Below are 25,527 nucleotides of genomic sequence, written 5' to 3'. Positions count from 1 at the left end.
TTTAAGGCCTATATGTGTGATGTGCTTTTTATTTTTGTTTTAATGCAGTAAAAACATTGCTTTGTTTAATGCTTTCCTATAGCATTGTTTTTCACTGTCTTGGAAAGCAGCTTGCATTGTTAAACAATCTGGCTTTCCTGTGCTCCAAAATGAGCTCCTTTGGGCTTCAAAACTCTTACAAGGAAAATGGCATTTGGGAAGGCAAATACTCACCTTGTTCTTTGTATCTGTAGGGGTTTTACTAAGTAGCACTAAGCATTTTGAGACCATCATTTAGAATCATATAATCATAGAACATGAAATGAAGAGTGAGAGAGCTATTTAGAAGGGAGGCTTGAAAAAAAAAAGAATGTCAACTGGAAAGGATATTGAAACATTTTATTTAGAACATTAGAGCTAGAATGGATCTAAGAACATAGAATGTAAGAACTTGAAGGGGACTTAGAACAGAATTATAGAGCTTGATAGGATTGTTGAACATAGCTAAAATTTACATATTATATGTAAATATTTACAATAAAGGGTGTCCTGAATGTCTTCATGTATTTTCAAGTGATGAAATTTTGTAACTGCAGTAAGGCTTTTAGAATGCCCTGTATTATTTCTGTTTCATTCATACAGCCCTTTGAAATAGGTACACCATTTCCCCCATTTTTTATAAATAAAGAAATTGAGTCTGAGAAGAGTTTAAGTGATTTGCCCAGGACCACAACATTCATAAATATGTAAGGTGGAGTTTGAAATTGGGACTTTTTAATTCTAAGCCTAGCACCTATCTTAAGATTCCTCTTAATGCTAGAACCAACAGAAACCTCAGAAATCATACATTCTAATCCCCTCATATTAGAGATGAGGTAATTGAAGCTCCAGCAAAGAAGTTGACTTGCTTAAGGTTATTCTGCTAGTTAGTGACAGAGCCTAAAATTGACTTCTTTCTATTTTAGGTACAGTGATATATTCTTTTTCAAAGGTGGTCCCAGAGATTGACTTCCTTACTAGTTTCCCTTCAGTTCTGGTGAAAAATGTAAATATGCAAGTTCATTTAGAGAACCATAGGCCCACTGAGAAAGGAAATGTTACAGGTTCAATGACTTGGTCTGATTAGATACTTTTTATCACTGAACTGGTTGCACAATTTATTTTTCTTTTGTTCTTTCTTTCCTGTAGCCTTACAGTGAGCCAAGTTGGCCAGAACTTCACATTCGTGCTTACTGACATTGACAGCAAACAGAGGTTTGGCTTCTGCCGCTTATCTTCGGGAGCTAAGAGCTGCTTCTGCATCTTAAGGTAAGAGGAGGTTGGGCTGTGGCTATTGGCTTGCTCAAAGGGGCAGTATTGTATCTTGTCTTGTTACAGATGTAATTTAAGTTTTCCAGCTGTTCTCCATCGTTCCCTATCTCTTCCCTGCAAGTCACTGCACTTTGGGCAAAAGATTTCAAAATATTGTTCATGCACTTTTAAGCTTAGGAAGATAATTTTCATTATTTATTTGTTTTTTGTGTCTTGAATGGAGAAGGAGTCAATGCCTTTAGGTCATGTGTGAAAGTTGGATGACATAGTTTGAGCTCCTCCCGTTATCTTGAGCTGTCAGAAATTATCTTGTTAAGCTTCTTTTTAAACATTTTGTATATGCAGGATTATTAATAAGCATGTGTCTACAACTAAGCACTTCTTGCCAATGCTGGTCATGCCTTCCTCAGTTTCTACAGAAAATACTTTTGGAGTTTAATGATGGTTATTGCTGCCCCCAGGAAGTCTTTCTTGATTTCTCTACCCTTACCCTCCCTTCTTTTTTGATGATTTCTCCTACCTTTAATAGTAGTTTTTTCCACTTCTATAACTTCTGATTATGATTTTATATTTTAGTTTAACTTGTATTATATCCCTGATTATGCTGTGATCTTCCTGATGGGAAGAGTTGTCTTTTACTTAAATTTTGTAACTCACCCATAACTGAGCACAGAGTTTTACTGTATTAAATATATTAGGCATTTTAATGTTTGTTGAAACCAATTATTTCATGATCTGAGGGGACTGAGATAATACAATCAGTCATGGTATCATAGAAACTTAAGTTGGAAGGGACTTGGAGGTCATATAATTCTATCCCTTGCTGAGTAAAACTCTATCCAGTTAGTGATCATAGTATTCCCTCTGGAGGTCACCAAAAATGAGGAACCTTCCACTTCCAGACATAGTCTATTCCACTTTTTAAAAACATTTCTTCAGCTTCAACCTGTTGTGTAATCCTGTTTCTTCTAGCCTACCAGACTGAATCTAATCCCCCTTCCACCAGATAGGTCTTCCCCCCAAAACAACTAAAACCAAAAATACTTCAATAATAACAATGACAAAAACTGATGTTTATATAGTGCTTAAGGATTTGTTTGGAAATCTAGTCTCATTGACCCTCACAGCAACCCTGGGAGGGAAAGAGTACTTAAAGGGCCATTACTGTTGTCATGTCTTGGTCCCATACCCCTTCTCCTCTCCTTTAGTCTAAATAACCCCAGTAACTCCAATCCTCTGGACTGATTGTCAATGTTCTTTCCATCCTAGGCATCCTCCTCTATTCCTTGGATCTTTGTAAATCTCCATTTGTGTCCTAGCATTCCACTTGTTTGATGCTTGATTTCCTTCTTCCAAGATTGGTCAGAGTGAGTTCTGGTGTAGAGGGACTGTGTGGAAATTACATTTCAAAGCTGCAGGGTGTTCCTGAGGGAGAATTAAAGGTATCCCATACATACCACTTTCCATCTGCCCCTGTTAAATAGGTGTCAGAGGAGCCTGTCTCCTGTCTCTTGCTGCTAATGTGGAGCAGCACAGGTCAGGGGAACTTCAAGGTGCCCCTGACAAAACCCTGTTACTAAGGACTTGGATGTGGGCCTCTGAAATGAAAGGCCAGACTTTAGGTGAATTCCAGAAAGGGAATGTCTCTCTGGTATACCAATTTTCCCATTATATTTTATTTTTTCTTCCTCTCCCTTCCCCCTTTCTCCCTCAAGCACAGGCATATGTTATACTGGAGACAGGAGAAGTTGGAGCTTTCAGGTTTCTTAACTTGAAGTGCTAGACATATATCGTTTTCTGCATAGACTTCTCCCTTATACCAGAAGTAGCACAGTATATTAAGAAGAGCATTGGACTTAGAATCAGAAGACTTCTCTTAAGAATTTGTCTCCTGTGTGAACACAGTCCACATATTACTTTCACTGAACCCCACTTTCATTATCTGTAAACGAATCCTAGAAGGGAAGTCAAGGTATCTGGGTCCTGCCTAATCATCTTACCTCATTACCATCAGGAAAAAATCTTTGTACTCCCTACTTCTGAGAAGTTTTGTAAGGAAAGTGCTTTGTAAAATTTAAGCATTATACAAAGGAAAGTGGCCCTCAGCAATTCTCCTCCTCTCCTTCCTCCTTCATCCCTCTTCCCTCCTCCCTCTTCCCTCTTTTCTCCTTGCTTCTCCTCCTCCTCCTCCTCCTCCTCCTCCTCCTCCTCCTCCTCCTCCTGCTGCTGCTGCTGCTGCTGCTGCTGCTGCTGCTGCTGCTGATGATGATGATGATGATGAAACAAGGTTATTCTAAAAGGTAGAGGTGAGGAGGGAGTACATTTAAGGCATGGGCTCTGCCATTGAAAAGACATGGAGACAGCCAGGCATGATGGCATAGGCCAGTAATCGCTGTTGCTGGGAAGTCTAAGGATAGCAGAATTAATTGGTTCTGGAGTTCTGAGCTGTAATGTGCTATGGGGTGGGGATGGGGTTTCATCAACATATAATGGATCTCTGAGAACAGGGGACTTCCAGTTTACCTTAGTAGCAAACTAACCCTGGCTAGAACAAGCCTAAAGTTCTGGGGCTGATCAGAAGTGAACTGTGAGTAGCCTTTGTACTTTTAGCCAGAATGAGAGAGAGAAAACTAGTTTTTAAGAAAAAAGAAGAGGAAAGGCATGGAACCAAGACAGTGTCATATGCAAAAAATATAAGTTGGTCAATTTTGCTGTAAGGTTAAAACGGTAGATTGAAATACCAAATAGAATACTTTATATTTAATTATAGAGGCAATAGAAAGCCATTGGAGTGACATGGCCAAACATTCACATTCATTTTGGTAGTTCTATAGAGGATGGATTGGAGAGTTGAGAGGTGAAGTAGAAAGACCAAATAAGAGAATATTGCAGTTATGTCAGGGTGAGAGATGATGAACTAGGTTTGTGGCTATTTGAGTAGAGAAAAAGTCAATGTATAAGATACTATATAGGTGGATATGACAAAATTTGGCAACTGAGTTGATAGGTGGAGTAAGAGAAAGTCAGGAGTAATACCAAGGTTTCAAACCTGAATGCCTGGAAGAGTGATGGTATCCCTGTCAGAAAAGGAGAAGTATGGAAGAGGATAGGTTTTAGGGGAAAGATGCCTCTATTTCAAGTTTGAAATATCCAGTAGCAGTTGGAAATATATGCCTGGAACTCAGAAGACAGATCAGGGCTAGATGCTATCTATTTGAGAATTATTTATGTAGAGATTAGAAATTGATGAGATCTATTAAAGGCCTTAGGTGAATCTCTGGAGAGAATAGAAGAGGGCCCAGAAAAGAGCTATGGGGAATATCTATCATTAGGGATTGGGATATGGACAAAGAACCAGGAAAGTACACTAAAAAAGGAATTATTATATAGTAAGGAGGACCAAAAAACAGAAAAGTTATGAAAATCCAGAGAAGAGAGAATCTTAAAGAGAGTTCCAGAAGGCAGAGACTGGGTAGAAATTGGAAAAAAAAATATCGGCAAGTGTTCTTTGGGTTGAAAGAAGCTTTAGTACATGGAATGTTAGCACATAGACTAGGAGTTAGCATAGCAAATAGAATTTTAGAACATAGAATCATGGAATGATAGACATTTAGGACACATTTTTAGAATATACATTGCTAGGGCTAAAAGGGAATTTAGGGATCTTATCTAGTTCATTATCCCTCACCTCCTCAGTCATTTTACATAGGAAGAAAATTGTACAAAGGGAGGAAAGACAAGACATTTATAGCTATAAGATATCTCATAAATTAGAGCTAAGTTACTTGTCCAAAGTCATATAGCCAGAAAATAGCAGAACTTCTATTCAATTACAAGTATCCTCTCTCTAGATACATTCTTGATGGGATACGGGAATATGGATATGTGTGTGTATGTATGTATATATATATATTTTTATATATATATATATATATATATATATTTGTGTATGTATACACTTATGTAGCATGTTAGGATGAAATTCACTGAATTTTTACATGAATATGCTTGGAGTTTTTTTTTCTGGTGATTTTTGAAAACATTTCAGCATTATCTCTTTCTACAAGATCAATGTATTTGCTATTCTCTATATAATATTATTTTTCTACCATAGGCAGGAAGATGAATGGGGTGTTGTTTTCTTAAAACTTTTAAAATGCAAAGCAGTGTAGTCTAGTAATAAAATTTCAAAAGACCAGAATCATACATTAACTAATTTTATGACTTTGTTTAGGTTAATTCTGTTTTCTGGCCCCTGGGGTCCTCATTTGTAAAATAAAGGGCTTGGACTAAATGCTTCTTTCCAGATTGAAGGTTCTGTATTCTAACATTTTGTATTTTAAGTTTCATGAAATTATGACATTATTTTAGAAATTAAAAAAAAAACACCCTGTGTTGATCTTCAATGTGCCCTCTCTGGCAGCCTTATTTTTGATCCAACAAGGTCATTTAATAGAGTTATGGTTGGTGGATATGATTAATAAGACACCCCAAACTGGAGAATAATATATTCAACTTATTAAAGAAGGAAAAAGCAATAACTGCTTATGCTATTTCTGGAAAACTAACTCCAGTATTTTTTTTTTCCTGAAATTGCCTTAGAAAGTTAATCTGAGACTATTAGGCTTTTTGAATAGGAAACAGGTATTACCTTACTTTCTATTTGTTACACTAACAATGAATAGAGAGCATTTAGTGGGTGATGAGATGGAATGATGTTCTGGAACTGGCTCAGGTAGATGAAATATGAAAAAAAATTAAATGTATTATGTTTGTTCCCAGAAAGTAGAATCAGGACTGAAGTTTTCCTATGGATACATATTTCAACTTATTATAATGGATCTTTTAATAATTAGAGCTCTTACAAAATAGTAAGTTACTCACCAGAAAAAGTCTTTAAATAGAAGTTAGATGACCACTTATGGGAATGTCATTGAAAGGATTCATACTGTATGTGACAGTTGCACTATTATTACACCTGAGGTGTAATAATACCTGAACTGTTGAAATAGCCTTCTTCCTTACCTCAAGTCTTTCTTCATTCCAATTCATGCTCCACTCAGCTGTCAACGAGATCTTCCTAAAGTACAGGTCTTACCATGTCACCCCCCCCCCCCCCAACTCAGTAAACCCCAGTGGCTCCTGGTAATAACCTCCAGGAACAAATTTAAAATCCTGTTTGGCATTCAAAACTCTTCATAACCTGATGCCCCTTCCCATACCTTAGTACATCTTATTACCACCACTCTCTTCCTCAACCCTCCCTATATTCAATGAACTCTGTGATCTATTGACATGGCCTCCTTGCTGTACCTTAACAGGACACATCTTCCAGCAACAGCCATTTTTCTTGGCTATTCCCCATACCTAGAATGTTCTCCCTCTTAATCTCTGCCTTCTAGCTTTCCTATTTTCCTTTAAATCCTAGCTAAAATCTCACCTACAGGAAACCCTTTTCAATCCCCCTTAATTATAATGCCCTTCCTCTATTGATTATTTCCAATTCATCCTGTATATAGCTTTTTTGTACACAATTGTTTACATGTCGTCTCCCTCATTAGACTATGAGCTCCTTGAAAACAAGGAAGATCTTTTGCCTTTCTTAGTATTGCCTAGCACATAGGTAAGCATTTAATAAATATTTATTGCCTGACTCACTGACATGGGCAGTAAAGAGTTGCTAAGGAGATATTAAAATATTCTCTTTGTTGGGGAACTACTTCCTATGAATCAGCAGAGGGAGTGCAAGATTCTAGAGCCTCGTCTCTGTTGTTGTAGGGGTAGTAGAATGTTTCATTCTTATAAATAATGGTTTCTTAATTTTTATTTTTAAAATATTTCTTTTTCTATTTTAAAGCTATATATATATATGTATACATGTATATTACTATTTTCCTCATGTGTAGCATTAGCAAAACATATCAATTCCTAAAATGTTTGATTGAATAATATTTGAAAACCTTTTTACCAGAATAAGCTAATAGAGATGGGGAAGCTAAGAAATTTTGGATTGAAGCTTACATTTTTACTACTATACAATGAAATCTATCTCAAGAAACTAACAGTGGATATAATTATTTCATTAATAATTAGTGGGGGGGTGGCAAAACCTCAAATGCACTTGAACAATTAAAGACTTTTTCTAGTGAGTTCCTTGAAGTGGCAATCTAATGTGATGGAATGTTCTCTTGGTCTTGAAGTCAGTGTACCTGAGTTCAAGTACCTGTTATAATACTTACTAGTTGTGGTACTACTCAGATCTTCAATTTCCTTTTCTATAGACTCCTTTGGTAAGGGAACTGAGGCACAGGTGAGAAGTGATTTTGCCCAGAATACCAAAGGTAATAAGTCACATAGCTAGGTTTTAGTTAAGGGTATTTGATTTTGAATCAAGGAATCTTCAGTTTTAAATCCAGTGTCCTTGTCAGTGTTTCATAGTGGATACAATTCTGGAATTTTCTGCAGTAGGATCTAAATTCAAACCTTGCATCTCATACTCACTAGTTATATGATACTGGGTAAGTTAATCTCTTTAAACTCAGTTTCCTAATATATAAAGCCCTTAGCAAAATTTGAAATAATGCCAGCTATTATTATCACATTCATCAATGCACTCATTCTTATATATATATATTCTTATTCATTTATCTATCCATCCATCTCTTATATTCATTCATTCACTTACTTATTTCCTTACTGACACTCTTTCATACTTGTGCTCCCTGCCTGCTTCCTAGGTTTGTTGTGACAGTAGTACTTTATACATCCCAAAGTGCTCCAGAATGGAAGCTGCTATTATTCTCTCCTGTTCACTGACACATTCATTGATCACTACCCAACCATAATCTAGGAAGTTTCATTTTTCTTTGTATAGCAGAAGATAGAATTAGAAATAAGAAAAAAAGCAAAGGTTTCATGTCTTCAGCTTCCAGTTCTGTCAATGCTGGTATTTTTTAAAAACTTATTTGTAGTGTAGGAGAGAAATCAAAGGCTCTGTTTCCTCAGGCAGGTGCTGGATATATGTTTATCGTGATGGCCCTTTTAATAAAACAGGGAACAATGTGATGGTGGTGGTGGGGAGGAGGTAGTTGTGGGGACAGCACTAAGCTCCCTACCTAAAAAGCAGGTGCTGTTGAAATATTCCAGAAACAGATGGAATCCTCCATCTCACTTTCAAGCCATTTATGATAGTCTTGCCGGAGGGCACCCTGCTATACAAACAAGCATAATCTTGTGTTGGAAGGGTCTGTCTGGCCTTTAGAGCTACTTTATCCCCATCCCCCAACAGCTCTGGAGAAATCAGGTTTTCTTCCCAGTGCCTTAAATTTAATTTGGGAAAGCTGGGACCCTCTTTCCATTAGGGAATTTCTTAGTCATTCAAGTGTTTCCTGCTACCTCTGAATCTCTGTTTGATCTCTCTGCCCCCTTTAATAGGGGAACATCATGATGTTCTGTAAAGAGCTGGACTTGGAATCAGTTGAGTTTGTTTGTGGTTCTGAAAATAGATATGTCCCCTTGGGCAAATTGATCTGTACCTCAATTTGTGTGTGTGTGTGTGTGTGTGTGTGTGTGTGTGTGTGTGTGTGTGTGTGTGTGTGTATGTGTGTGTGTGTGTGTGAGAGAGAGAGAGAGAGAGAGAGAGAGAGAGAGAGAGAGAGAGAGAGAGAGAGAGAGAGAGAGAGAGATACCCCTATCTGTGGTATTTGAATTGTGGTCGAGGTTAAAACTAGGAAGACTGAGACTGTGTTACTCCTTATGGGTATTTGAGAGGAGAAAACCATCTTTTGGAGAAAAGGCATGGAATTGTCCTAATCCTTATTTGACACCTAAGAAAACTGAGGTTCAAAGAGATTCAATGACTTGTCCAAAATTATGCAATTAGTAAATAGTTTTGCCAAAACTGCTTTCATCATTTTCTCCTTTCATTTCATTTCCCTCAGAAACTTTTCAGTTCAGTATTATAACTGCTTCTAGTTTCTTGGATGAAAGTTCTTCCTAGTTTTTTTTTTTCATCTTAAAGAAGAAGGGAAGCCTACAAGGATAAATCTCTTAAAGAATAGTTGTGATTGGATGGTGGTGGTAGTAGCAGAAGCCATAACTCCTCTTCATAAAGAGCTTTAGATATTTGTTACATTTCTCTATCATCACAACTTTATGATTTAGACACTGATTTTGGATAAAAAAAGGAGAAACACAGAAGTGCTTAGGTCGTATGGAGACGATAACTAGCTAGAGAGAGTAAGTAGATCTGAATTTGGTTCTGATTTTGCTTCTGTTTTCTCTTCAGAGGAGAAGGACCTTTGTCCTAGAAGTGATAGAATGAAAATAGATAACAGTGAGTTGATACCCAAGATAAGTAATAGAGCTCCTAATTGTCCTTGAAGATTTCACACAGTGTGGCATACATCCTTGAGTACTGGTAGAAATTACTGGTGGATATAATTCCCAAGACATTATCAGTGATATTAGAAAGATCATAGAAAATGGGAGAGGTACTGAAAGACTGGAGAAAGTTCTTTTGAAAGAGAAGAGAACACACTACAAACTAGTATAAGCTAGTCAACTTGACTAGAACTCCTTGGAAATTCCTAGAACAAATCATTAGAGAGATGGTTAATGAACTACAAAAGTAAAATTTACAAAGAGTCCACATGGATTTTTAAGAAAATATTAGGACATAGTAACTTTATCTTTTCTTGATGGGAGTAGTATATTTTCATTTTGTATCATTTCCCTACATTTTAGTAAAGCATTTTTATAAAGTATCTCATTCTGATCTCTGGAACAAGATAGAGAGATGTGGACTAAGGGATTATACAATTAGATGGATTCAGGTCTTTGTGAATGGTCAGACAACAGTCATTAATAGGGTAGTAGTCTTCAATAGAGGAGTATCTTGGTTCATGCTGATCCCTGTGTTCTTTAATATGTTTATTAATTACTTGGATAAAGATAGAAGTAATGTGATTTGCAGAATTAAACAGAGCTAAATGTAAAGAATGTCACAAACATAAGATAGGGGAATAATTGTTAGGCATGGGGATTTCAGTGATTCCTAGTTTGATCTGAGTCAGCAGTGTGATATAATAGTTAAAGAAGCTCATTTATAATCTTCAACTGCTTTAAGAAAGGCAGAGTTTCAGAAAATTCAGAGGTAATAGTCCTGCTATATACTTTGTCTAAATCAGAATCACATCTAGAGTATTGTACTGAGTTCTAAGCACCACAATTTAGAAAACACATTGATAAGATGGAGAACATATATTTTATTAAATTTATTTACTTACTTTTACCAATTACATGTAAAAAAACAAATTTCTACATAAGTTTTCCAAAGTTCATATGATCCAGATTATTTCCCTCTCTCCTTCCCTCCCCTTTCCCAGTGCTGGCAAGCAATTTGATCTATGTTATACATGTATTATCTCACAAATCATCTGGGTAACATCTAAAGAAGATTAACTGATTTTTTTGTTCATTTGTTTTAATGACTTTATCGATCTGCTCTTTCACTTTTTTATTTAGGAAAAAGTTTAGGGATGTAAAATTTCCCTGACTACAGATTTATCTGTATCCTACCCAGTTTTGGTATATTGTCTCATTGTTGTCATTATCCTTAATGAAGGTATTGACTTCTCTATCATGTTTCCAGGAACCTGACATTGAGATAACTTATCACCTTGAGGTTGAATCAGTCTTAGCACTCACACCTCATCAACACTCTCTGCCCCTCTGAGTGGAAGACTGAGCAGTGAGCTCCAAAATCTCCATGTAGGGATGGGACTCAGGCCAGTCACCTCTTCATTTCCCACCTGGTTACACTCATTTGACTTCTCAATCGTACTCCCTTCCTCTTTTCTCCACAGCCTCATTTTTCATCTTCTTCTTGTATGTTGCCTTCCTCCATTAGATTGAAAGCTCCTTGAAGTGAAGGACTGTCTTTCCTTTTCATATTTGTATCCCAGCACTGAGCACAATGCCTGTTTCATTATATGTATTTAATAAATGTTTATTGAATAATTGACCCATCCACTCTTTAAGATTAAGTTATTTAGATTAATTTTAATCATTGCTTCAGCAGCCCCTTACTAATATAATTTTTATTTAATTATCTTCTGATAAAGATGTTTAATATTTATTTTCTCATATTTGTTTGTGAAGGTGCCATGCATAGGTCATAGATATATCTTCTTCTTTCTATTCCCATTAAGTAATCTCCAGAGGTTTATCTTATCTAACTTTTCAAAAATTCTATTCAACTCCTTCAATTCTCTTTTGTTTAGATTTTTCTAGGTTTGAAAGAAAATTGAGGTTCCTCACTATAGTAATATTACTATTTCTATAACTCATTTAACTTTTCCTTTATTTAGATGCTTTGCCATTTGGTACACACATATTATTGGTATTCAAAATCCATGATACCTTTTAGTGAAATATTTATCTAATTAAGTCTTTATCTGAGGTCATGATTTCTTCTCCTTCCTTTAAGAATAAAACAAAAACAAAAATGCATTATTTTAACCTAGTGTGCCTCTTTAGGTCTTATGTATGTTTCTGGTAAACTACACTTTGCTGGTTTTTGGTTTCTAATCCATTAAGCTGTTTATTCTCTTTCATCTTATGAGTGAATTCATTTCATTTAAATTCACAGTTGTAATTATTAATTTTATATTTCCTTACATAGTTTTCTCTTATCCATTGTTTCCTGGGGAATGACTGAACAATATGGTATACAGTTGTAATGGAAACCTTTTTCGCCATAAGAAATGATGAACAGGATAAATTTAGACAAACTTGGAAAGACTTAAATGAACCAATGCAAACTAAAATGAGAAGAACCAGGGAATAGTGTATATAGTAACAAATATTCTATAATGATCAACTGTAAAGGACCAAACTATTGTCAGCAAAACAGGGTTCTAAGATAACCCCAAGGGAGTCATTATAAAAACAATACTACCCATAGCCAACGAAGGAACTGTCAGAATCTGATTTCTTTCCTGCATTTTTTATTGTATATACATGATTTCAGTCATGAAATGGGGATTATGGAAATATATATTACATAAAAACACGACTATAGCCTGTAACAGACTATTTACCACCAGAGAGGAGGATTGAGGGAGAGAATATGAATTGCAAAATGTCAGAAACAATTGTCAAAATTATTTCAACTTGTAAGTGAAAAATAAAATTCTATTAAATTATTCTTGGTTGTAAGCTTATACTCTTTGCCTTCTAGATTACTATATTCTAAACTCTTTGATTCTTTATCATGATTGCATAAAGAGGTGATCTTGTATGATTAAAATTTTTTTTAAAAAAATACTCTTACCTTCTGTCTTAGAGCCAATACTGTATATTGGTTCCAAGGCAGAAGAGTGGAAAGGGCTAGGCAGTGGAAGTTAAGTGACCTGCCCAGGATCACACAGCTAGGATGTGTCTGAGGACAGATTTGAACTTAAGACCTCCCGTTTCTAGGCTAGTCTCAATCTATTGAGTGACCTAGCTGCCCCTCTAAGGTTCCTTTTAACACTAATTTTCTGTATTCTGTGTCATCATATTCCATGCTTTCTGGTCCCTTTCAGTTCTCACATTCTCTCTTCTTAAAAGCTATGTCCTAAGGTCCCTTCAAAGCTAGGATGCTGTAAAAGTTAAACTTATTTTCTGTGAGAACATTTGTACTCATACGGTGTGATGGATTTTTCATTCACTGGGAAAAAATGTTTTATGTAAGAGAGTAGGTAGATACTTTCTGGTTGAGTTTCAAAGTGGAAAAATCTATCAGGAATTATAAACAAACCCCTCTGTGCTTATTTAGCATTGTGAGAGTGCCCTATCTTTTTTTTTTTTCTCTACTGAAAGGAATAAGGATAAGGAGGTAGGGAACAGCATATTATTCCCCACCTGCCTACCATTTGGGTCCAAAATGTTCTTTCTTTTAAGGCTAAATTGAACTTATTTACATAGAAAAGCCAAATTTTGGATGACCTGTGTATGACTTATACCATCTAGTTTTAGGGTCAAGGTTTAGATAGTATTGTAGACCAGCATTTCAGCCATCTCATACAGGTATTGATTATGGTTTAAGGGAAGAACAAAACTGGTAATCCGAAGATCTCATGTCTAGACCTGCTCTGTTGTTGACATTCATTATAATCTTGGGCAAATTATTTAACCTGACTTATTTCCATGTAAAAAGGCGAGTTTGACCAAATGATCTTTAATGTCTGACATTCTGTGTTCTCTTTTTCTTTGTTCTGAGTTCTCTTGAGTTCAAAATTTAAAATTTTATGATTCTCTGAAGTCTTGGTATAGTGATAAAGCACTGGTTTCTGAGTCAAGGACTTCAGTTTTATTTACCTGTTCGACCTTGAAAAAAAACATAACTATTTTAAGCCTACAAATCCTTTTGAAAATTGCAGAGTTGGAATAGATGATCTCTAGGTTCTTTCCAGTTCTAAATCTTAGGAGGCTACAGATACTTGCTTTAGCACCCTGTATTGTTGCTTTAAAAATGTCAAAAATCCCAAAACAATAATTATTTCTGGTACATTATAAAGGAAAAAATAGTTCTTGTATTAGAATGTAAAAAATGTTGATAACCGATCTCAAGCTCTCTTTTAAAAATGTATTTTAAAGTTTCTGTTTATATAATACAATTAATAATGGGCCCATTTTCCAAAAAATAATAAAACAAAATTTTATCTTCTAAGATAATTTCAGAATTTTGACAATGAAATAGTTTTTAGTATCTGAAAATTATGACCATAGAAGTATATAAACAAAGTATAAAATATTTTTAATTTAATTAAACATATAGCAGATAAGTTCTGAAATTTGCTCCTCTTTATTCATTTTCATATCATCTTCAGCTGGAACTGCTACATTTAGCAGCATGCAATAAGTTGCAAATGCAGAAGCAATATGGGAGAAAGGGAAGGCTTTTTGAATCAGATAGATGAAGATCTAGGCTTTGATTAAAATCATATTCCTAGTTAATGTAAAATATGACCATTGAGAAAAAAAGCCTACATATCGAAAATTGGTAGAGCAACTTACATGTTATATATATATATATATATATATATATATATATATATATATATATATATATTGTAGATGTGGGGGATGAAAATAAAATGTTTTCATTCTCCATTTGTGTCAATGAAAAGGTTGTAAGAATCATGGGCAAAATCAAGTTTAATTGTTGTTCTTTGCCAAAATTCACCAATTTTCAGCTACCAAGTGAAGATTTAAAATCCCTTATCTATGATACAAAGCAATATTTATTACCAAATTAATTCTGAAAGGCATCCTTGATCATTTTTAAACCATTATGTTTCAGAGGGCCTTTGAAGTAAAATGGGCGGAGTTTTGTATGTGGTGTTAATTGCTCCATTGTTCATTTATTCAGTCTGGTATTTTAACTAGCTCTTTATGTGCCATAATGAGCCCAAAATTCAAGGAAAAATGCTTGGCTCTCGAATCTTGACTTTTTTTTTCTTAGTTAAAAGCATAGTGGAAAAAGAAGTTGGGTGGAATTCAGTGCCTGGAGTTTGTGGACATGGCTCCTGGGGTGTCTTGTCTCCCTCTTTTGAGTCTGGCTCTTACACAAAACTAGAGGACTCAACATAAATAAAACAAGGACCCTAATGCAAATGTAACTTACCCCAAAACAAACAAAAAAAACTGGTTTGAAATGGATGGATTATTTGACATTATTGATCTTTTTGGTACAGCATCATGATCCTTTTAAACTACAGTTGTAGTTTTGAAACTGGTTTCAGAGGATTTCCGCTAGTCATTATTTCTGCTTCTATAGGTAGGATTACATATTCTTTTTTAGCAAAGACATCAGAATATCCAATTGAGCATCCAGAAATAAATTCATAAAATTTTAACACTAGAAGGAATCATAAAATATAGAATTTAAAAACAATGGTGGAACGACTAAGGATCATGTAATTGAAACTCATTATTTAGAATAATCTATTCTTTCTTCAGAAATTGATTTGGTTTTTAACTTGATTGAAATTTGTCCTAGATTATAACTATTGAACATTTTTTTTATTTGAGTAGGACACATCTACAATGTCTATTCATAGTTGCCTCTAGTCTTTTGATGTGCAATAATACTTTAAAAATTTCCTCCATATAAAAATACCCTTTTCTACAGTTGGCCCAAACAATGTTTTTCACACTAATTACACAGATGATATATTACCAACCTCCATCCTCAAGTTCTGAAACCTCACATTAGCTTCATTACACTTTGCTCTGATGGAACAATCTACTCTGTAATTTTGTTTCATCCAAAAATTATGCACATTGCAGTGAGGTATAATGTAGAGAGTGTGGAACTTTGGAGCCTGGTGTAATGGATAAAGTGCAGGATTTGAAATTAGAAGGACCTGGTTTAAAACCGGATTTTGCTTCTTGATAACACTGCGACCATGTACAAGTCACTTTCGTTCTCTGAGTCTCAATTTCTTCACCTAGAACATAGTAACCATTTCATGTGGCTACTGGGAAGCTCAAATGAGATATGCAGAATATCTTGTAAACTTCAAAGCACTATTACAGTAGGTAGTAGGTGTTATTAGCAGTCCATTATTGGAGCTCCTGGAACCACTTTTCCCTGAGCTATAAAGTAGATATAATACTACTTCTATTACTTCACAGGATTGTTGTTAGGAAAGTGTTCTGTGAAAAGCAAGATGATCTAGAATGGGAGCAATTATTCTTTTCTCAAACTAATTAGAGATGCTAGGCCAGGCATGCTTATGTTTTATTTGACGCTAGTTGACTGTCTCATTCAACTGCTTTAAAGAGGTAGGCTATGCTCTTCCCTTCAGAATGATTTTAGCACAAAATTCATTGTTTCACTCTTCTCCTTTCTCTGCCCAGTAATATACTCTTGGCCATACAATGGTCATAAAATCAATCTGCAATCCTGTACCATTTCACTTCAAGCATGCTTAGAGAAGAGACTAATTTGGAAATCCCTTTTTAAATGAAACTGTTGAAAAGGAAACTTGTATGTGATTGATTTTCTTGTAACTCGTGGTGTCTTTGAACTTGAGGCATCACAGGAGTTTGAAACAAGAGAAAGTCTCAGAAAATATAGTTTATTTATCAGATGAAATGAAAGTAGTCTTAACTGTGAATTTGGAATTAGATGATCTGAGTTCCAATCTTGGCTTTTCAGGGGAAATGGCTTCCATTAGTATAGCACTTTGTAATTTCCAAAGGGCTTGCCTCATAATAACCATCAACTAGAGAGTACAAATATTAATATTTGAATTTTATATTTTTATAATTTTATTTATATTATTTATATTTATTATTTCATTATATATTATATATTTTTAAATATATATATATATAATTTTATATCTGACAAAATTAAGACCCATTATAGTCTTAGTCATACAATGGTCATATATAGTCAATCAATAAGCATTAATTACTGCCAACTTTGGGTCAGAAACTGAGATACTGAGTTCACAGATACAAGGACTGAAACAATCCCTACTCTCAAGGAGCTTACATTCTTTCTAGGGAGACAAATATAGAAGTATATTGAGAATAAAAAGAAATAAATACAAGGTAATTAAGAAAGTGGATATCTAGGTGGTGCTATGAATAGAGCTTGGATGGGGAATACTCATCTTCAGTTCAAATGTGGCTTCAGATACTTAAGAGCTATTTGGCCCTGGCCAAGCCACTTAGCCCTATTTGCCTCAGTTTCCTCATTTACAAAATGAGTTGGAGGAAGAAATGGCAAATCTCTCCATAATCTTTTCCAGGAAAACCCCAAATGGGATTAGGATGAGTCGGACCCAACTGAGCAACAGCAAAGTAAATAGAGCATAATTAGGGAGATAGCAGTTGAGAGAATCAGGAAAGGTTTCATGTAGAAGCTACTACTAGATTTATAGATGTGGGGGTCATCTACATAGAAGTGGTACTTAATCCCATGGAAGTTAATGAGGATGCCAACAGAAAGTACAGAAGGGAGAATAACTGAGGACCCAGCACAAAGCCTTAGGAAAATGCTTAGGAAGGGCTGATGAGCCAGAGAAGGAGACAGATAAAGTATGGGGTCAGAAAGGATAATTGTACTGGGGTGAGAACGGTTAACGGTGTCAAACACAGCAGATAGAGAAGAATGAAGACTCAAAAGAAACAATTAGACAGTTTCTTTCCCCTCTTCCCCCAAAGTTTAACTGAGAAAAGGAAATACGTATAGGATAATCACTTGAGGGAATGTATGAGTCTGGTGAGAATTTTTTTTTTAAAGGATCAGAGAGAGATAGTTATATTTGGAGGCTGTAAGGAAGGCACTGATAAATTGAGAAAGGTTAGAGGGGGCATAATAATGGGTACAGGCTTCTGAAGAAGAATGGAGGAGATGGATCAAAAGGTACATCTAGAAGTATGAGTCTTGGCAAAGAGAAAGGCCTCCTCATTATTTGAGGATCAAGTGAAATAATGGGCTCAAAAGTGCTTTATAAATTTTAAAGTGCAATTAGGTTATTCCTGTTGGTGAGAGAATCAAAACCAGTAAATAAAAAGTCTAGATTGGCCTCTACTATAGACTGGCCGAGTATGTCTGGCCAAGACCCTTCACATCTCTATGTTCCAAGCAACATTCATGGTATTCTGTAAAACTGGTGCTGATCTATAATTTACAAGGAATTTTCTTCCAGGAATTTGAATTTCAATCAATTCACAGGAATGGTCCCTCAAATGCTGTAGATATTCCATAGGCACATATGCCCATCTAAATATGTTTACAGTGGGGGTGGGTGGGTGACAGGGTGAGCAGCTAGGTGGCTATTTGGATCTGGAGGAGAGGTCCTGGGTTCAAATATGACCCCAGACACTTCCTAGCTCTGGGACCCTGGAGAAGTCACTTAACCCTCACTGCCTAGCCTTACTGCTCTTTTGCCTTGGGGGAAAAAAAAATACAGTAATGGTTTTAAGATGGAATTCAAGGGTTTGAAAAATAAACCCAAACCAGAAAGTGCTCTCTTCTTTCTCAAAGCTCTCTGCATTTTATTTGCAGCTCCTACATTTTCATGGGCACTAATGCTCTTGTGAATAAGGTACAGGAGGCATGGAAAAAGCACTAGATTCAAAGGCAAAAAATTTGGGTTTGAAAGATCTTGTTTCATAGGACCATAGTATCTTAATTTGAATAGTGAAGGAATTTAAACTAGATGATTTCTAAGATTCTTTCCAGCTCTAAATCCTATGTACCTATGACTCACACTGGCTATATAATGGGGTTATTGGGAGTAAAACTTTTTATAAAGCTTAAAAGCATTGTAGAATGAGAACTATTATTAATAATAATGAATTTTAACTTCCTTGAAGACAAGAGGCTCTGATATCTTTGTATCTGGGGCACCGAGACAGGACCTTTCATGTAAATTGGGACTCCTGGTTACTAATCACTTGGATCTAAGAAAAACAAACTCTGGATATTCCTCTGCAGAGCAACTTGTATCTCTTTGGGAAGATTCCTGAATATTAAACATGCTGTGTGACTCTAGGCAAGTCAATTGACTGTTCTGGGTCTTGATTGCTTTATCAAATTGTGGATAAAATACTTACCTACCCTCCAGGGTTTTTTGAGGAAGCACTTTGTGAATCATAAAAATCAATAAAACAGGAGTTGCTATTGCGTGAACAGAGTTTGGCTCTAACCTTGCAGATTGTAGTGGTTCTATTTTTATCTAATTCTGCTCATCTTTCTTAGACACTGGTGTCAAGTTTGGCTAAAGTGACTAGAAATATATTCCTTCACCTCTGCATTTTTTGGTCTTAACGTTTTCTGCCCTGACCTGTTTTATGTTTTCACAAACTGAGCCCCTATGGACCTGCCTGAACTTTCTTGGTGTGATCCAGCCTGAATTCCTTCCTTTCTCCTCCCTCTCCTTTTTCCCTTTGATATGTTTGGGGTTTTGTTCATCTCCCCCAAGGATGGGCCTCGATTGCTGATGTGGTGCAAAGTGCGAATGGTTTTTAATTGAGCAGAAACATGTGGAAGGATCAAGAGTATCTCAAGGGATTACAGAAAAATTCCAAATTTGTACTACATACAGCTTGTGTTTAGAGCAGGGTCTGCTGGGAATAAATGTTAGTTAGTGTGGCCTGTGACCTTAAAAACTGTTGACATGGATTTCAGCCAGGAACTAGCCACAGACCTCCTTTGTTAAGCTCATTCATAGCTCCTTGAAAACTCTACTCAGTGCAAGTTGCCAACTTGAATCTAAGGAAAGCAGAGCTTCTCCCCCACCCCACCCCCCTTTCTTTCCCATGCTTTGGAAACAGAGGACGCCCCTTAACCAGCAAGACTTCTTTAATAGGACTCCATAGCCTAAACTGAATTGGAATTGACAGTTTCCTGGCTTGGGGTTGCCAACTGGCGGTGCAACGAGGCATGGGGACAACAGTTTTAGGGAGTGTATACTACTGTTTATGTATACATAGTAGAAACTTAACTCCAAAATATTGTGAAACCCACTTAATTCAAAAATCAATACCCTCTTGTCTGAATTAGAAAAGTTTTCTAAATTTTCAAAGGAAGATAATTCAAAAAGGTTATTATCAATCTATGTATATTATATGATATGAATATATATCTATATTCATAATACATACATATCACACACACACACACACCCCAAACCTGTGATTTTTTTCAGTGTACAAAATGAATATAGTTTGTCATTTTCTCTGCAAGGTGTAGTTCTGTAGTATTTCATGGACCCTTGAGAAATTTAAGTTACTCACCCAGAGTCTCATGGTAAGAAAAAGGATTTGAATGCAGGTCTTCTGATTCTGAGGCTAGCTGGCTATCCACTGTATCACATTGTATTTTATATATTAGTACATATCTATATACATATAACAAGAGAAAAGATAAAATAATATTTTTCATAATGCATCCCGAAATTTACCCCTTTTTGTCTATATAACTTTAGAAGAAAAATTATATTTGATTTATAGAATTTCTCTTTCTCTCTTTTTTTTAATAATACATTTTAGCAGGGATTCTTAACCATTTTTATGCCCTGGATTCTTTTGGTAGTCTGGTGAAGCCTGTGAATTGCATCTCAGAACAATATTATTACATGTATAAAATAAAAGATAGAGGATTGCAAAGGAAGCCAATCATAGTGAAATGAAGTTTGCAAAATATTAAAAAAACAAAATCATGGATCCCCAAGTTAATATTTTCTGATTTATAAGAACTGGATATTTGTTTATTGTGTATCTCCCAAAGAAATTTATAGATGTAAATTTTACCTTCTTTCTCTGCACATTATTCTCATTTGGTAGATTGATGGGTTATCTTATCACTTTATACGAGAATGAAGTGTACAGTTGTTAGGTTAGAACACTTTCCCAAGGTCATTTAGCAAATCAGTATTATAATTAGAACTATAAGTCAATATTTTCCAAGTCATATACTGTACATTGCTTTCCTATCTTTAAGTTCTCTTCCTATGCTAATATTCTGTGTTCTATATTCAAATATCTAGCTTTAAGAACTTGCTTAAGATTTTGTGTTCTTTAATCTAACTTTGTTCTAAAATTGCTTCCAATTCTTATATTTTATATTCCACTATTCCCTCCCTCCTCTAAAAATCATTTATTGGTACTGCTGTGTTATGTTTTAATGTCTTGTCCAGTTCTAGCATTCTTTGACTGTAAGCTATCTGAATATAAAAAATATTAAATTTAAATTGTGGTTGGACTCTGAATATTTTTCTGGGTGGTCGCCAGGGATTTAATTTCTAAATCCCAAAATCGATTACTAAAGTAAATAGAATTTATGGTAGTTTATTTACAAGAGAGGGAAGATATTGAGAGAGAGAGAGAGAGAGAGAGAGAGAGAGAGAGAGAGAGAGAGAGAGAGAGAGAGAGAGAGAGAGAGAGAGAGAGAGAGAGAGAGAGAGAGAGAGAGAGAGAGAGAGAGAGAGAGAGAGAGAGAGAATTAGATTGAGAGATTGATTAATCTCTGACTTCTTCTGATATCAGTTAGAATTTCTAAACCCCTGGGGGAAAAAGACTCAAGACAATGGGCCTTTCTCTGATGTTTAGGCCTCTGAGAAAGGCAGGGTCACTAAGTCAACCTTTTCACTCACTAATGGTGACTGTCTAAAATGGAGTAGTCTGAGAATCCTCCATCCAATTCAAATCTCGAATTGAATAATCTTTTTATGGCCTCTGATTCTCTTTTTAAAGATCTTTTTCTCCTGTGTCACCTCCCTTAAATTTCATGTCTACCAATCACAGCAGTCGCTCCTCTCCAGGACTGCCCACTCTTTAGTTCACACCTTCTTTGGTTAGATTATACCTTTTGGGGTTACTTAACACCTTTTTTGGTTAGTTCACCTTTTGTATTTAACACCTTTTTGTAGTTAAAATGGGTAGATCTACTTAAAATATTGAGTTATCACCTTTTTGTAGATTAAAATGTAGAAATAGATTGCGGATTACAATTCATTCTTCCCAATAAAGGAATAGCTAAGTACCTTGTTACAGTCAGGTGATTACAATTTAATTGTCACAATAAAGGAAGAGCTAAGTATCTTCATTGTTACAATCTGGAAGTAGCTAAATCCAATCTTCACAAAAGAAGTATATCTGCTAAAAAACAACCTATTTTTTGTTTAGTGTTGACAGACTGACAGGTGCCTGGGAGTCATCTTGAATAATATTAATTATGATCTTTTGGTGGTAACCATTTTTAATAATGTACATTTTTACTTACCCCTTGAGAAATTTCAGTTGTTAGAGTGGAGTATTTATTTCCAGATATACTGTAGAGATTGTTATTTTTAACATAAATACTCTAGCAGACTTAGCACTTTGAAGAGCTTCTGAATTTGGGCGTGAATTTAGTGTTGCATGTGTGAGAAGAGAACGAAAATGTTGACGGAGTCAGTTTCACATTGGCCTGTAGGCTGTGGAAACTTTGTAGGAAAAATGTTATAATTTTCTTGAAAGGAGGAAAAAAAAGAGGTGCTCATTTATATATGTATTTTTAAATCCTTACCTTCCATCTTAAAACTAATATTGTATATTGGTTCCACAGCAGAAGAGCAGTTAGGGCAAAGAAATGGGATTAAATGACTCGCTCAGGGTCACACAGCTGGGAAGTGTCTGAGGTCAGGTTTGAACCAAGGGCCTCCCCATCTCTAGACCTGGCTCTCAATCTGCTGAGCCACCTAGCCAGGCTCATTTATATTTGAGGAAAATTGCTGAGAATAACTTTTTCTCCTTTTCTTTATTTACATCATTATCCCTATCTTTAATGCTTGTCCTGCTCAGAATGAAATTTTCCTTCTCTCTCTTAGTATGATTGGATTTAGGGTTGGAAGAGACCTTTGGTGTGATATCTACATAATGAAAAACAGAAAAGCTCAGAGACATTAAGTGACTTCCCAAATATCCTACAAATATTAAATGGCAGAGCGGAGATTTGAATATAGTCCTAAGACACCAAGTCCTCTTGATATCCTTGTACTAGTCCTCCTGTACATACTTTATCTGCCCTCCAAAGTCTGTAGAATGCCCTATTTAATGTTTATTCAGTAAATATTGTATAAAAGAACGCTTTGGAGACAAAAGACCTGCATTCAGATTCTGATTATGCTTCTTTTTTTCATTCTTAAACCTGTACTTTCTTTCTTATAATTGATACAAACATCAAAGTAGAAGAGCAGAAAGGATTAGGCAATTAGAATTAAATGGCATGCTCAGGGTCACACAGTAGGAAGTGTCTGAGGTCAGATTAGAACCCAGGGCATTTCATCCTTAATCGAGAACCTTAGTCTGGTTGTAATATTAAGAAGTCATAGTTTTTATCAGCAGTTCCTTCTGCTGATTAGTATTGTACCCATTCCTTCATATCTAAGTAGATGATGTTTTTGATTTTCTGTGGCTAAAAAAATCATCAGTTTAACAGAACCTTCTGGCAGTATGCTTTTCTCAACTTGGATAGGCTGGTTGTGAGACAATATAGTTACAGAATGACTCTGGGCCATCCTAGAAGTCTTTCTCATACCATATTAGAGGTTATGTTCCAATCAAATAGCTTCTGAGAATCCAAAGTCACACCATAGAGGAGAACATTATGATGCCATTTCCAATATGTCAGTATCTTAGTTATTTAATGTCATAGGATAATAGTCCTAGAGTCAGAGATACCTCAGAGACTATCTAATCCAACCTCATTTTAGAGTTGAACCTGGAGCCCAGGGAGATTAATTGATTTGCCTATTTTGGTATATTACAATGATTTTAATTATGTAACACTGCTTCAGTGGCGGTGCTCCAAAATATAGCCCTGTGTGGTCTGCTCAGTAGACAGAGAGAGACTCTTAATTGATGAGGAATTCTGAGTGTGGCATAGCACCCTTGTAAGGGACTTAATTGAGTTGACTCCAGTTACTCTTTGGGAGAGACACATGGAGGAAAGGAGATTGAGAGGGTAAATGAGGAGAGAAAGACTTTGGAATTTCAGTCATGAATGGGAAACCAGCCCCATCATGTCCCAGGACTTGATTGAAATTCTTGAGACTAGATCTCTAGTAAGTGAGATTATTCCCTCTTTCCTTGGTTGAGCTGAAATCTTATCTCACTCTCAGCTGCAGAGCTCATTTACCAGAAGAGTGTCTGGAACCAAGTCAGTATGTCCGTTATTTAGAATATCTGCAGCGAAGTATTCCGTTTTCTTTCCTCTCTGTAGATGTAGGATGCAACCCAGGGCAGAAAGTTGGAGATGCTGCATTCAGCCTTATTCTTACTGCTGAGAGGCAAATTATTTTGAAGTCCCATTTCTTTCAGTATGTTTTTCCTCAGTGCTTTATTGTGCCATGGATGTGACCTTGAATTCTTGAAGGATAGGACAGCAAAGGACAAGTACTGTCAGGTCTTGCCAAGCTGAAAAGGCTTCAGGGATGGGTCTTGCAAGAAGCAGCCTAGCAAATTGCAGAGTTTTACCACCAGAAAGTTGGCCAGCGTAATTCATCAAACTTTTGGCAATGGTGATGAAGAGCTTTAATCTTTGTCAGTGGGAGGAGTACCTAAAATGATGAAATCATGGATTTTTAAAGGATTGAAACATTCTTCCTCATCAATAGGAGCAATTAATCATTTTTCTGGATGGTGAGATGAGATTAATAGGAGAGTAATAGCCATAATTCGTGTAATGCTATAAAGTTTAAAAATTGCTTTGCAAATGCTTCATTTTATCCTCTCAGAAATCCTGCAAGTAAGTGCTATTATTATTTCCACTATTTTACAGATGAGGAAACCGAGGCACATAGTGGTTCAGTGAGAAGTCCAATACTCTATTCACTATATGGCAATGCCTCTACAAAATGTCTTTAAAAGAGAAAAAAATATACATGTTGATGAAAAGAAAACAATTAATTATACTTTATAATACAAAAATTACTGCTAGACTTTTAAAAACTTTGATTCCAATGCAAATAAATACACTTTATTCATTTTGTTATCTATAAAAAGGCACTGTGGCTTACTGGATAAAGAGCTGGTCAGAAAACTAGGAAGACCTTCAAGACTCACCCCTACTATGTCCTTGAGTCAAATTCAAATAGAAATGGATCCCTGTCACTACATATTGACATAGAAAACTACAAATTAACATGATCTATTTTTATTTATTTTGTTAAACATTTCTCATCTACCTTTTAATGTGGTTTAAGCTACACTCAGGACTTTTGCAGACCAGGGTTAGATACTTACTAAGAAAGTAGTTTCCTTGTCTGGAACGTTTCTTTGCTAGTTAAATCACAATTCCCCATCGCTAATGTCTTCAATTTGTCTTTTTCACTTTTGTCTTTTATTAAAAGTATGATTATTGGGATGAACTTAGTATTACTACATGCTAGTTGGTTTTTTTGGGGGGGGGAGGTGGGAAATATAGCCTGTATTTGAGCCACTATAGCATTTATTTTCATTGTATGGAAATATATTTTCATGAGGTTTCACAAAATGGGAGAAAGCCCACCTTTTTTTAGAAGCTTTGTTTCCTCAATTTTTCTCCCATCCCTTTTTGTAAACTTTGATTAAGATTTTTTTTGCTGTCTCCCCAGCTGCAAGTGTCTCACATCAAAGGAATATATGAAACTCTTAAAAGATAGTTATGAGTTCATCATCTCGGCAAAGTGGGACCTGAAGACTTCA

The 25,527-nt window shown here is 35.7% G+C and overlaps 1 protein-coding gene across 6 annotated transcripts in view; it reads left to right on the top strand.

Moving 5' to 3' along the window:
- The window catches only part of DENND1A (DENN domain containing 1A), a 728,196-nt gene that overhangs the window by 226,173 nt on the left and 476,496 nt on the right, over nucleotides 1-25,527 (top strand). For all 6 annotated transcript variants that reach the window (XM_007474630.3, XM_007474629.3, XM_007474632.3 and 3 more), the window contains one exon: nucleotides 1,168-1,287. In XM_007474630.3, the coding sequence (XP_007474692.2) occupies nucleotides 1,168-1,287 (120 nt within the window). The remainder of the gene's footprint in view (nucleotides 1-1,167; nucleotides 1,288-25,527) is intronic.

Source organism: Monodelphis domestica, chromosome 1 (genome assembly GCF_027887165.1).
Source record: "Monodelphis domestica isolate mMonDom1 chromosome 1, mMonDom1.pri, whole genome shotgun sequence".
Lineage (NCBI taxonomy): Eukaryota > Metazoa > Chordata > Mammalia > Didelphimorphia > Didelphidae > Monodelphis > Monodelphis domestica.
Note: the sequence above shows the minus strand (reverse complement) of the source record. Positions and strands in the feature narration are given on the sequence as shown.